The 13,492-nt window shown below is 40.8% G+C and overlaps 2 protein-coding genes across 5 annotated transcripts in view; one reads left to right on the plus strand and one right to left on the minus strand.

Annotated features, from left to right (window-relative positions):
* Window positions 1-9,669, plus strand: part of rhbdf1a (rhomboid 5 homolog 1a (Drosophila)) — a 28,608-nt gene extending 18,939 nt beyond the window's left edge. Inside the window, exons 2-19 of one of the 3 annotated variants that reach the window (XM_034894638.1) lie at window positions 139-283; window positions 365-504; window positions 966-1,073; window positions 2,419-2,632; window positions 3,301-3,507; window positions 3,769-3,894; window positions 4,049-4,212; window positions 4,914-5,165; window positions 5,289-5,400; window positions 5,511-5,585; window positions 5,697-5,858; window positions 5,953-6,053; window positions 6,143-6,206; window positions 6,480-6,574; window positions 6,675-6,750; window positions 7,027-7,127; window positions 8,305-8,458; window positions 8,643-9,669. In XM_034894638.1, the coding sequence (XP_034750529.1) occupies window positions 167-283; window positions 365-504; window positions 966-1,073; window positions 2,419-2,632; window positions 3,301-3,507; window positions 3,769-3,894; window positions 4,049-4,212; window positions 4,914-5,165; window positions 5,289-5,400; window positions 5,511-5,585; window positions 5,697-5,858; window positions 5,953-6,053; window positions 6,143-6,206; window positions 6,480-6,574; window positions 6,675-6,750; window positions 7,027-7,127; window positions 8,305-8,458; window positions 8,643-9,062 (2,688 nt within the window). In that variant the 5' untranslated portion in view covers window positions 139-166 and the 3' untranslated portion in view covers window positions 9,063-9,669. The remainder of the gene's footprint in view (window positions 1-138; window positions 284-364; window positions 505-965; window positions 1,074-2,418; window positions 2,633-3,300; window positions 3,508-3,768; window positions 3,895-4,048; window positions 4,213-4,913; window positions 5,166-5,288; window positions 5,401-5,510; window positions 5,586-5,696; window positions 5,859-5,952; window positions 6,054-6,142; window positions 6,207-6,479; window positions 6,575-6,674; window positions 6,751-7,026; window positions 7,128-8,304; window positions 8,459-8,642) is intronic. The other 2 variants (XM_034894639.1, XM_034894640.1) reach the window with 2 other exon arrangements.
* A 47-nt stretch (window positions 9,670-9,716) lies between these two features.
* aanat2 (arylalkylamine N-acetyltransferase 2) lies at window positions 9,717-11,673 on the minus strand. 2 transcript variants are annotated; one of them, XM_034894643.1, is made up of 5 exons: window positions 11,567-11,673; window positions 11,503-11,514; window positions 11,190-11,360; window positions 10,797-10,951; window positions 9,717-10,648 (listed from the first exon to the last, which is right to left on the minus strand). In XM_034894643.1, exons 1-5 carry the CDS (start codon window positions 11,619-11,621, stop codon window positions 10,343-10,345), a joined length of 699 nt encoding a protein of 232 aa, XP_034750534.1. In that variant the 5' UTR covers window positions 11,622-11,673; the 3' UTR covers window positions 9,717-10,342. The 2 variants fall into 2 exon arrangements, with proteins under 2 accessions (XP_034750534.1, XP_034750533.1); XM_034894642.1 differs by having other exon boundaries at window positions 11,190-11,657.
* Window positions 11,674-13,492: the final 1,819 nt, after the last annotated feature.

Below are 13,492 nucleotides of genomic sequence, written 5' to 3' on the forward strand. Positions count from 1 at the left end.
TAAGGGGCCTTAGCACCCTCTTGTGAAACAATTTTGCACCACAAAATCATTGTAACCATCATGACTATAACTGCAATCATTGCTCAATGTGATTCATTGAGACTCATCATAATGTCTTCTCCGTCTCTATCTGTGTAGCTGGCAGGCCTGGGGTGGGACAGAGAACATGGCTGAACCACGGCGCGAGAGCACCAGCAGCCTGCAAAGGAAGAAACCCCCCTGGCTCAGACTGGACATTCCCACGGCGCAGATGTCACTAGACGAGCCACCCACTTTTGTTCAGGTGTTCTTTTTTGCTTGTCACCTTTGTCATTTTTGTCATGACTTGTTTTTAAACTTTTCCTATGCATCCTTTCCTGTCTAGCCGGTGAAAAGGCAGGGGTTCCTACGCAGTATCAGCATGCCAGTGGAGACCTCTCACCTTCAGTCCCCACCCCGCGACCTCTTTGACACCCGGCGGCCTGTTTTACAACGCCAATCATCCATCACTCAGACCATAAAGAGGTAAACACAGCTAGCAACACACTGGATTTACAAATAATGTTTTGCTTGCAGACCTTGCACATTTTGCAGTTTATAGGTTATGGAATGAACTGCTACAGTATGTAGTGTAAGCAGCACATGCTTATATAAAATGAATGAGTTAAATGGAAGATTTTAGCAGCTTGTTCCCATGGCATGTAAATAAATAACTTTTTAATTCAACTACAGTGTTTCTGCTCTCCTTACATTTTCCAAATTGCATGACTGTTTCCATCATCTATCTATGCCTGGTAATAATTTTACTAATGTTGTTAATCTCATCAAAAACAAGTCTTAACCTAACAGTCTGCTTAGCTCTCTCTGCATGATGGCTACAGCACTGTCCAGCAGCATATTTCCTTCTCACTGCTTGTTGTCTTTTCTGTTTTCTTCTCTTCCTTCTGTCCCTTGTCACCTTCTGGCCCTGCTCTGCCTGGTCACAGCAGCAGAAGGGTGCACTTTGAGCGGATTAACACAGTTCCCATTAAGGGGCAGCGGGCTGCTCGCCGCAGCATCAGGAAACACCACTCTCTCTCCAGAACCCTGCTCAGGTACAGCAGGAAGTCCCTCACACGACTGCAAGTGTTTAGGGTTTAGCTCATAGATTACAATGATAATTCTGACATGGTTTTGCCAATGTTGCTTCAAAATTAAGATTGTTCTTATCCTTTGTCACAGAAAGAAACATATGAGACACACATCAAAAGATCGGCCATTGCAGCTTTGAGTCATTTCACCACCACAAAGATTTATTTTTAAAGGAGTCAAAAGAAGACCTGAAACTAAAAGCAATAATGTTCCTGTTAAACTCAGAGAGCTGCAGTCATGACCCAGCCATGCAGTGAGAAGGCAGTGAGCTGTTTGACACATCTGTCAAACAGCGTTGGTCACAAGAAGTTGTTGCATCTTAGTATACTTGTTAGGGGGCCAGTGTTTTAATGCTGACATGCCAGGTCTGAAGGCTTCTTTAGTGGACACTGATAAGATAAGTCTGGGCCATCTTTAATCATATTCATAGAAACTAAGCATTAACAAGGGCATGCCCACTGCTGCAAAGAAAGGCACCCATATGGTAGAATATTAGCTACTATCGCAGGTTCAATCTTGTCACTGAAGCATATTTTAAGAGCACAGAACCAGACAACCAGCAAAATGTATTTACTGACAGAAAGAGTGAGCTGAGCTAGTGCGAAATAGATTGTAACTGAACTTCACTGAATAATCACTTTGCAGCTGGTAATTAGTGTAGAAACAGCTAGCTTCTCTGAACTTTCCTTTGAAGAATTTTTCCACTTCCACTTCCTGCCCTCGGGGTGCAGTAACATTGTTTGCTCTGTTACTTATTAGGCTTCAACTTCAACAATGTGATTGCAAGAGTAGGACCTGAGTGAAACTAAAAAAACACAGTTCTACAGTTAGTTCTCTGACTTCTTGTGTCAGTTAATAACAGGAAAACCCAGAATAGGTTGGATTTTATTTGCGGTTTTAGAATCCAGTAAATCCCTCTCTTGTTCTATTTTTCTTTGAACATGTAGACTTTGTCTATCTCCAACGTTGTGTGTGTGTGCGTATGTCTGTGTGAGTGTGTGTGTGTTTGTTTGTGTTTGTGTGTGTGTGTGTGTGTACCTGGCTGCCTGTCTTTCTCAGTGTGCCTGGACATAAACATGCCCAGGCCTGTTCCCTCTACTGTGACTATTTATTGCACTATTTAGTGAAGTGCAGTCTTATCAGTTTGCCGACCTATTTCTTCTTATGCAGGCCTCTTAAGTGGGTCATCAATGAGTGCATCTACATCTCAACTTTCACCTAACCGAATAGCATTTAATTCCTTTGGGAGAAATAAAAAAGTGTGTGCGTTTGGCAAACCAGAGCTTATATCAATGTTTGTGGTGTTAGGGGAACAGCAGACTGGTTTGGGGTCAGTAAGGATGGAGATGCCACCCAGAAATGGCAAAGGAAAAGCTTGCGCCACTGCAGTCTGCGCTATGGAAAGCTGAAACCACAGGTGATCCGAGAGATGGATCTGCCCAGCCAGGACAACATCTCTTTAACGAGCACGGAGACTCCGCCTCCTCTCTATGTCCCTTCTTCACAATATGGAATGCAAAAGGTAAAGGAATGTATGGGTTGCTAATTTTTACTCATATTTGTAACGACAAATTGTAAGGCACAAATGGTCAATCGTGTACTTTAATCAGAATCAGAGTCAGAATCAGAATCAGCTTTATTGCCAGGTATAAGGACACATAAGAGGAATTTTCCTTTGGAGCATCGTTGCTCACACTGTGCTTACAAACAAAACAACCAAAACACAAATATACTCACTAGTATATACACACAATATATAGATACTCTAAACAGAACAATGTAGAGGCATGAGTGAACAAAGAGTTCAAAAAAAATATTTCAATATGGAGCATAGTGCAAGGATACTGGGATAAATAGTATTATGTTATTATATTACAATATGAACAGTATGAACATTATCAACAGTTCTGAAATAGAAAATGAGAATGATGAACAAATAACAAATAAGAGAGATGTGAGAATGGGAATGATGAGTAAATAGTAAATAATAAGTGAGATATGAGAATGAACCTAAAGAAATTACAGATTGATGTTTCTGAATATATCAACTGGGACATCAACTATGCAAAAAGGTGCATTATGACCAAAAATGTCCCTTACTTTGAGTAATAGTAAAATATGGCTGTCTCCTGATAATGCATATTGTTCAACTTTTTATAACTTCTACTTATTAAACCCGCTGGTTTTCAGATTGTGGACCCATTGGCGCGAGGACGAGCCTTCCGTATGGTGGAGGAGGTGGATGGCTTCAGTGTGCCTCAGACCCCCATCACCCCTGGAGCCGCCTCGCTTTGTTCCTTCACCAGCTCCCGCTCAGGTCTCAACCGACTGCCTCGTCGACGTAAGAGGGAGTCTGTGGCAAAGATGAGCTTTAGGGCTGCAGCGGCGTTAGTCAAGGTGAGTGATAGGGATGAGATGCACTAAACGGGTTAAATACACGTATGCATGCAATGCTTGCAAAAATAACCTGAAAAATAAACACAAAAAGACGTTTATTAAAACACCTTACTTCATTGGTCATTATTGGTACTGTACTACGTTGTAAATTCTTGTGATGTAAAGATTATAGGTGTGTTTGTGTGTGTGTGTGTGTGTGTGTCTGTCTGTCTGTCTGTGTGTGTGTGTGTGTGTGTGTGTGTGTGCGTGCGCATTTCTTAGGGGCGTTCAATACGGGAGAGCACTACTTTAAGACGGACCCAAAGACGCAGTTTCACCCCCGCCAGTTTCATGGAGGAGGACATGGTGGACTTTCCTGATGAACTAGACACGTCTTTCTTTGCCAGAGTAAGACAGTAAAAAACCATGTTTATGTTGTCGTTACTGTGTAACCATGTTGATTAATAATAATAATAATAATAATAATAATACCAGAATAATAATTCTCATTTTGAAGACGGCTGGTGACTTTCTATTTTTATTGCCACAATGTTCTTCCTAGGATATTTTAATGCAGGAAGAGTTGTCCACGTACACAGATGAGGTGTTTGAATCACCGTGTGAGATGGCCATGAAAGGGGTAGAGCCCAGCAGCAAGAAGGATGAGACGGAGCTGACAGGGAGTGCTCTAGATAAGACAGAGTTGGAGAGAAGTCATCTCATGCTGTAAGTTACTCTAGTGTGGCCATGTGTTAGTCGTTCAGGCTATGCAAATACCAACATTTTGTAAATAACAACATTTTATATATTTTTTTTTATGATAACAATCCATGTTACAGGAAAACAGTTTTCCCTACGAGATTTGCACATATTGTCAGAGCACGAGTCACCATTGAAGGTGCTCTAAGCAACGTCATGCATGTTTTAGGCTACAAAATTTGTTGTCACACACAGCAAACATCTCCTCACTATCTGCAAGTTGCCTGTCCCCGGAACACACTGTAAAAAATAGCGGTCTCTGTAGACAGCCCATGGTCTACGAACGGCACCAATAACAAACTGTGCCCCTCTTCACCACCAAGCATACACAAAATGTCTTCCAGCGTTCCAGCCAATAACCAACAAGAAGGATTTGGGGCTGGGGATGGGGGGTTCGTGCGCATAAGCAAAGAAGGGAAGGGGAGGGGATGTGATGAGGAGGAGGCAGGGGCAAGCTAGTCTTGTTTTGTTTGAAAATACTAGAAGTAACATCACTTAGCACACCTTTAATGTACAATGTAAGAAAATATAATATACAGTATGTATATGTAACAGGATGCACTGAGCAAACTCAAAAAGATGAATATTATTGATCCCTTTGGTGATTTAGCCAAATGATGCCCCTGAACCCTTAAAAGTAATCAAGTGTTATCTGTCAATTGTTCCAGACCTTTGGAGCGAGGGTGGCGTAAAGCCAAAGAAGGAACTCCAGGTCCACCAAAGGTGCCCTTGCGGCAGGAGGTGGTGAGTGTTACCGGACAGCGAAGGGGTCAGCGCATCGTTGTACCTGTCAAGAAGCTTTTTGCCCGAGAGAAGAGGCCTTATGGATTGGGCATGGTAGGGAAGCTCACAAACCGAACTTACCGCAAGCGCATTGACAGCTACGTGAAGAGACAGATAGAGGACATGGATGATCATAGGTACTGCACCTCTCCACATATCTGACTAATGAGCACACTTTTTCTCTGCGTTCCTCAGTGGATGACAGTGATGGATGATGAGTGCTGCTGTACTTTGAAATACATACTCTCTATTTCCTCTAGACCCTTTTTTACATACTGGATCACTGTTGTCCATTTGCTCATCACTATCCTGGCTGTATGCATCTATGGTATTGCACCAGTGGGCTTTTCCCAGCATGAGACAGTTGATTCTGTGAGTAACAGCTCAGTTGTGATGATTTGGCACCACACAATATTTTAATCTCATTATGACTGCTTACATATTTATTGTACTTTTTGTGATTTTGATGTCTTCTAATGCAGGTTTTAAGAAACAAAGGTGTGTATGAAAATGTCAAGTTTGTGCAGCAGGAGAACTTTTGGATTGGGCCGGGGTCGGTGAGCACTCTTCTCCTGATGAAGATCAAGAATACTGTATCAGCAATCATGTGTAAATGTCTTTAAATAAATACTACATTTGACATTTTCCCCCTATCTGTGCGTTATTAGGAAGCTCTGATCCACTTGGGGGCCAAATTCTCTCCATGCATGCGGCAGGACAAACAGGTGCATGAGCTTATCAGGGAAAAGAGAGCTATCGAACGCAACTCTGCCTGCTGTGTGCGTAACGATCGTTCCGGCTGCGTCCAAACCTCAGAGGAGGAATGCTCGGTATGTAAAAAAAATGTTCCTCAACCTTTTTAATTCAACTACAGATAGAAGCTGTGGGGACTTCTTACCCCTTCTTTTGTGGTTTTATTTCTAGAGTACTCTAGCTGTGTGGGTAAAATGGCCGAGGCATTCCAGCACACCCCAGTTAAGTGGCAAAGACAGACAGTATGGCTCTGTGTGCCATCAGGATCCCAGGTAGATACACTAGTAGTTCCTTCATTGCACAGTAATAAATTATACTGATTGGTAAATATACTTTGTGTATATTGTTTGTCTCATTACAGGATCTGTCTGGAGCCTGCCTCAGGATCACCTCATGAATGGCCTGATGACATCAGCAAATGGCCAGTGAGTACAGTGTAGCAAGGGGGTGTAGCAGAATTGTAAAACTTAGTTAGAGTCAATATGGCACTGTTTAGTTATCAATGGAACTCTGGGATACATTAATATAAATGTACATTAAATATATGTACATTCATGTTTTGATATATAACTAAAAATGTGATATATTTTCTTTTTTTTAAATTTTTTTTTTTAATTTGGGAATGATGTCACATTTTGGCACTGAAGAGGATTTAAAACTTAAAATGGCTCCAACAAAAAAACTGCTTTGGCTTTCAGATTTGTACAAGGTACAACACAGGGAACCACACCAACCTGCCTCATATAGACTGTACCATTACAGGCAGACCCTGTTGCATTGGAACCAAAGGGAGGTGAGGAGGGCTAAACCTATGACAAACATTTATCCTGTACCAAAAAACATGATCTCTGACTATTTGACTAATTTAGTAAATGCTGCTTGTTTTCTTAAAGGTGTGAAATCACATCCCGGGAATATTGTGATTTTATGAAAGGCTACTTTCATGAGGAGGCTACTCTCTGCTCTCAAGTAAGCAACTTTCTCCTAAATATACACAAATTAAGCATTTAATTTTCTCATGGGTAAAAAAAGGAGAGAAGCTTACTTCCTGCTAAAAGTGCTAAAATTATTTTGTATTGCATCTGTTGCTAATATTAATCTGGTTTACTATTTTGTAAACTTCCTGAATACCAATATGAGTCTTTTTCCATTAGTATTGTCATTATTGATCTTTGTCACATTAATAGTATAATAGTATATGAATAAGGGGCATTAGTTAAGATGCTGTGCTATGTCCTTCTTCAGGTGCACTGCATGGACGATGTGTGTGGACTGTTGCCTTTTCTCAATCCAGAGATCCCAGATCAGTTTTACAGGCTCTGGCTCTCACTTTTCCTGCATGCTGGGTGAGTCAGCAGTCGTCAGCAAGTAGTTTGCTTATGCTAAGATATACCTGGCGAAAGAAACAGACAAAAAGTATAGATGTATTTGATGTTGCAATTAAAAGTTATATTTAATTTGTTTTGTGTAGTTATTTTTTAAAGTCAGTTTCAAACATTAGTAGGATAATAAAGGGAAAAATGACTATTTTTGTAACTACCCAATAGTATAAATAAAGAAAACCTTGCTAACCAGAAGCACAATTTAGCAGATGAGCTCAGCCCATCATCCAATTAATCAGTTGAATTATGTCTCAGCCCAGCATACTAGATCGGTGTTTCAAAGAACATGTTTGCACCCTGCGGTGAGGAACGGGATGATTAAAAGATCAAAGTCGTAGTCAGGTTTATTGGCCAAATATGTTTGGCACAAACAAGGAAATCTATTGTGGCTGTCAGTAGCTCTAGGTTCAATCATACTCTCATCACAACAAAACAGAAGGATAGAAAGATAAAGAGACCTTCAGCAAATATGTAAAAGAGAAAACTGAGGACAAACAACAGCAGAAGAAAAAGCATACAGCACAGGTGAGCTTATTGGTGGCTATCTGGCATATTATATGGGAAGTCTAATAGAATAAAGTACTTCCATTTTCCTTTGATATGAGTGGCTAAATGAAGATACTTTGGTACAATATAGTGAAGCAACTTATTTATTAACTTATAGCTGGAGTTGCTCTCAATGTACGTATGTACTGTATGTCACAAATATGTTAAATATATGCAGATGCATTATTTGCAGTTATGCACTGTATATTTAAGACTGATGGCACTATTTTGGTGTAGTTAAGACTGTCAGTCAGTCAGTCAGCCAGCACAAAAAGCTGACCTCACTGTTGAAAGGAGTAGTGCTTCATCTTCATGCTGTCTGTTATCTGTCTCCTGGGTAATTAAACAAAGTGCTCTTGCTACACAAAGTCATTAAGCTTCAATGGGATAGAGACCAATTTTGTGGATGGGCAAAGTAATTGGTCTGCTGAGGGGATAACCTCCTTTACACAGAGGAATTATCTTCCCAACACGTCCCCCCCCCCCCCCCCCCCCCCCCCCCCCCCCCCCCCCCCCCCCCCCCCCCCCCCCAACACACACACACAAACCTCACATTGCAAACACATGAGCACTATGTCCATTTCCATTCCCCCAGGATCCTTCACTGCCTGGTGTCAGTGGCTTTCCAGATGACCATCCTGAGGGACCTGGAGAAGCTGGCGGGCTGGCTGCGCATCTCAATCATTTACATTCTCAGTGGCATCACTGGCAACTTAGCTTCAGCCATCTTTTTGCCCTATAGAGCAGAGGTGATCACCAGTCTAACACCTACAAAATTGCAATGCAGAACAGTGCATTTTTAAGTCATATTATTTGTTGAAGTTTTCCCATTTGAACTACCATATAATGTAAAGGACTTTTAAGTTAAGTAATAAATGTTTGTGAACATGTTTTTGTAGGCTTACACCCCTCTCTCTGCTGTCTTTGTGTCAGGTGGGCCCAGCCGGCTCTCAATTTGGGATCCTGGCCTGCCTGTTTGTGGAGTTGTTTCAGAGCTGGCAGATCCTTGCCCAGCCCTGGAGGGCCTTTACCAAGCTGCTGTGTGTGGTGCTCTTCCTATTTGCCTTTGGGCTGTTACCCTGGATCGACAATTTCGCCCACATTTTTGGCTTCATTTCTGGCTTCTTCCTGTCCTTCGCCTTCTTACCCTACATCAGCTTTGGCCGCATGGACCTTTACCGCAAACGCTGTCAGATTATCGTCTTCATGCTGGTGTTTGTCGGGCTCTTTTCGGGCCTTGTGGTGCTTTTCTATGTATACCCAATCAAGTGTGAATGGTGCGAGTTGCTCACCTGCATCCCCTTCACAGACAAATTCTGCGAGAAGTACGACCTCAACGCTCACCTCCACTGAAGTGTGGGCACTCTGAGCACGACAGGATGACATCAGTTCAAACGATGTGAACAGATGATGCCAGTCTGTCTCCACTCTGCCTCTGTGTGACTTGGGGACTGCCCCTTTCTCTGTGAACAATGACAATATACTTGTGTTTTTTTACTCTGTCACTATGAATACCTATGCCACTCATCTTAAAGACTTCCTTTAATCACCTTCCTGTTACCGGCAGCCATTGTCACTCCTTCACTGTGCATTGAAACAAAAGCACTTCTGAACCTTATCAAAATTCCCAGCTGCCCTTAACATATAAGGCAGGAATTAGAGCCAGCACTGGTACAAAGAGGGTTTGTTTCTTACATTCACACTCGAAACATAGGTTTTATTATTCAGGCAACCTCATACAGAAGCAGGGACAGAAATCCAATAGTGATACCGTTGGTGCCTTGTTGATAGATGTACCAACTACTGCCATATTTTTGTTACATTATGCGGAGCACTTGAATGTTTTCTTTTATTTGTTTATTGCTTCTTAAGAAAGTGATGATTGTTTTAAAGATGGTAGTGTTTTAGCTACCTGTCTACTCACATGTAACTGAAAAAACAGTAAAAAAAATCTACAAATCAAAGTGGTCTGTGACTTTCTCTCAATTACCAGAAAAAGCCAGTTGAATGTTTTATAGTTTATTCAAATTCTGCAACAAAGAAACAGCAAATATCTGCTCCAAATATTAAATTGACAATCCAAGTTAAAAACGCTTGGATGCTGTCAGCTGCATGATCAGTATGTACACACTTGAATTCATCACACCTTTTGATTCATATGGTTTACAAAAATAGAATAGTATTTACATCACAACTCTAGTAATGCTCAACATTTACAATTATATTATATTACAATCAATTGCCTCACTTACATTACAAATAGTACATTGTGAGTGATTTGACAAATAACATTTACAAAAAAACAATATAAGCTCAAAAAGCCAATATTCTTATGGTGACCCAGATAATAATTTGATGTCTGATAAGTCAATACAACTGCAAAACCACTGGTTCCTCTTTTTGCATGAATCCACTCTTTTCCCCTCTGTCCTCACAAAGTGGGATACTGTGAGGTGCTGACATTAGGAGGTCTAAGACCTTGTTGCAAATACGTAACTCAGTCCCCTGGTGCATACTGGCCCTGCGCCTCTATCTGCCCCTTTGTTGGCTCTGTTTTGTTAATCTTACATCATCTGCCCTGGGTCCATTTTAGAGGTGAGTAAGGGTAGTAGAATAGGGCAGGGGTTCATGGACTAGCAGCCGCTGTTCCGCCGTGAATACACCTGCCCATCGAGCGTGTACTCCATCTCTTGGAATTGCATGTTGGGTATGGAGATGGCCGATGATCCTTTCTCCTTAAAGCCGGCCTTAAGGTAGAAGGGCATCAGAAAGTCCTCGCAAATCAGCAGAGCTCGGCGAAGGCCCAGCACACAGCGCAGGTACTGCAAATAGCGCCACAAGAGGATGGAACCCTTGCCTTGCTGGCGACAGTGACGATGCACTGACAGAACATGGATGTGTACAGTGGTGTTGCCCGGGATATGCTGAGTCATTGCCTCCTGGAGAAAAGGGGTTACATAGAGGAAAAAATGAATTCAATAATCCAAGAGCCCAAATTCCCATGCATCTGAGTTTGTCAAAATCAATCATTTGCATGGAAAAGCAAGGTTGTGTCACATTGAATTCTTTACAGAAATGTTTCCATACCTGTGAAAGCCTCTCTTTGTCCCAGCCAGAGCCAATAATGAAAGCTACCAGCTGTCCCTCCTCAAACCAACCCAACGACAGCTCAGGGCACTGACCAAGGAAGTTAAGCACTTCTTTCAGGGTAAGTGGACACTCTCCAGACACAGAGACAAATGCTGGGGGGATAAAAGAACCAGTTTGTTGACTCGGTGCTGGGAGTATTGATCATGAAGATCAGGAAAAGACTACAGGATGTAAGAAAGGTGTTCTCTTTCAAGGTAAAATTTGCACTAGGACAATATTGAACATTACATGTTATTTAGCTGATGCTTTTATTATATAATCAGAAATATACATACAAAAAGTCAGCCAAGTTGTTTAGGTAAGTTATAGGTGTGCAGACACTTGACTTACCTTCTCTTTCAATTTCAAATACACTCAGGGCGTCCTGTGGCGTGAGGTTTCTGAACTCACTAGCGGGGAGTGTGTGTCGTCTCTGTCTCAGAGGGTTGGCCACGCTGACAGGCGTCTTCAGAAAGAAGTGCTTGAGGACCGGTGAGCCACTGACCTGCTGTGTCATAATGGCTTAATAATTCAAAACAGAAGGTTCTGGTTATTTGAAGATTCTTTTGTTTTAACTATTTTTTATCTCTTCTAACCTTTTGCAAAATAAACGTAACACTGATACTATAAATTATGCAGTCTAAGTAAATCAAACCCTGTCAACACAGCTTTCTGTGTTCTCTGTTTGTCTAACAGCGCCAACTGTAATGTAACTCAGTTGGCAAGATGCTGTCCTTCTTGTCTCTTCTGCAGTCTCCTCCCTTTCTTCCTCTGTGATCTCATACTTTAAAGTGGTCGTCTAAAAGTAGAATAGCTGTCTGTGCACGTGTTGCCCAAGTCTCTAAATCCCGTGCTTTTAAAGGACACTCACATGTCACATCAACAACAACATCCCAGTTTAGAACAAGAAAACTCTGTAGTTGCAGCTTTTCATTGTGCATATTTAATTAGACACTAATTTTGATTAACAGCAGCTGAGGGTGTTGACAGCAGTCATGTGCATATCTCCCACATTTTCATCATATGAGAAAATTAGAGAAAATCTTCAAAATCCCAAAACATTTGCTGTGTGATTATTATCTTGTTGTGACGATGACTTTTTATGGTATGTAGCATGATAATTAGGCAGATTAATTATATCACTATTAACTTTCAACAGTAAAAAGCTGTTGAAATGTGATGACTGATTAGGATTAGTTTTTACCTGGCACATGTATATTGGCCCATGTGCTTACTGTACACTGGTATAAGCGGTAGTATATCACGTGTATGTGGGCTAATTTAATCGTGCTGAGTGAGGGCAGAGATTTGTTTGGATTGCTGTTGGGGTGACTGAGGTTTAGCATAGATTAATTAAATGAGAGAGCACTTGCTTTGACCGGACTGATGTAACCCCGTATTTCACTTCCACCACACTAAATAGTAGACACGTTCTGTGAAATTCAGATAAAGATAATCCTGAAGATCTACTGTATGTCATAAAGTCTCATTCAAATATTTTACTTTAGTTTATTATGATTGTGCAATAATAGTTTTAAACAGTAATGTTGCTTGATTTAACTTTTCCAAAAACCTTTCTTTCTGAAAAATGTACATGATGAAAGTAAACAACCTGTTTTTGAAACGGTCTTGGCTTATTGATTTCTCTGCATAAAAAAACTTTCTATCACAATTATCCAGCTTTTAAGGATTATTGTTTTTTCCCCAATGCTTCATTTTGGCCTTCACTACAGTGATGGGAGACCTCCTACGCCATCTGAATTGGTGGCCAATCAGAAACAAGAGCGTCTCTGCCCGTGAGATCATCAGATGTTGGAGGCAAGTACATACAGTACTACACAGCTGTCCAAAGATGAAATCACCCTTTCTGACCTGCAACTCTTTCATTCTGTGTGGTTTGTCAGGGGAGGGGCAGTCTAAATAATTCCAGCGGTTTTTTTGAGGAGTTTAGGAGTTTTGAGAATCCCAGAAAGATTTTTCAGCTTTTTATTAACATTTACACTGGCTACACCTGTTGGTCCAGCTGAGCAAAGAGCAGCAGTTAACCAAAACTGCAGAAGAATGTTTGAAATCTTAAACATCTAAAACACTTTCAGAGCCAGTGGTAGCTAAACAATCCATCCTGAAATGAACTGTCACAGCAGGTTATTAGCCTATAGGCAAATTATAATCCTAGACTGTGTGCTTTATGATCTACACAAAATAAAGCATGTATGCACTTATTTTCTAGATGAGACCGAATGCTTTCAGTTATTACAAGCAAGACATGCTCCATTTAAAAAAAAATACTTTTGAGGTATTTATATCTATAATTAATAGCATGTAATCTACATAAAGCATGTAATTTTCTGACCATATAAATTACAAGTAAATCTCTTTGTATATTTAAATTTCTCTTATAGATCGTTTTGTATCCTTCACAACTGATCATAATTGAATAAACAGGTTTATGTTTATAAACATTTTTGATGTTGAAGAAGTAACCAGTTGCATTGCATATCCACATTAAAGTAAAAAGAGTAAAAACCAACAGCTATCCAACCAAGCAGAACTGTTTAAAAAGTCGGCCACACGTTATTATAGATAGATAGATAGATAGATAGATAGATATTTATTGATCCCAAAAAAATGGGAAATTACAGTGTTACAGCAGC

This window comes from Etheostoma cragini, chromosome 15 (genome assembly GCF_013103735.1).
Source record: "Etheostoma cragini isolate CJK2018 chromosome 15, CSU_Ecrag_1.0, whole genome shotgun sequence".
Taxonomy (NCBI): Eukaryota; Metazoa; Chordata; class Actinopteri; order Perciformes; family Percidae; genus Etheostoma; species Etheostoma cragini.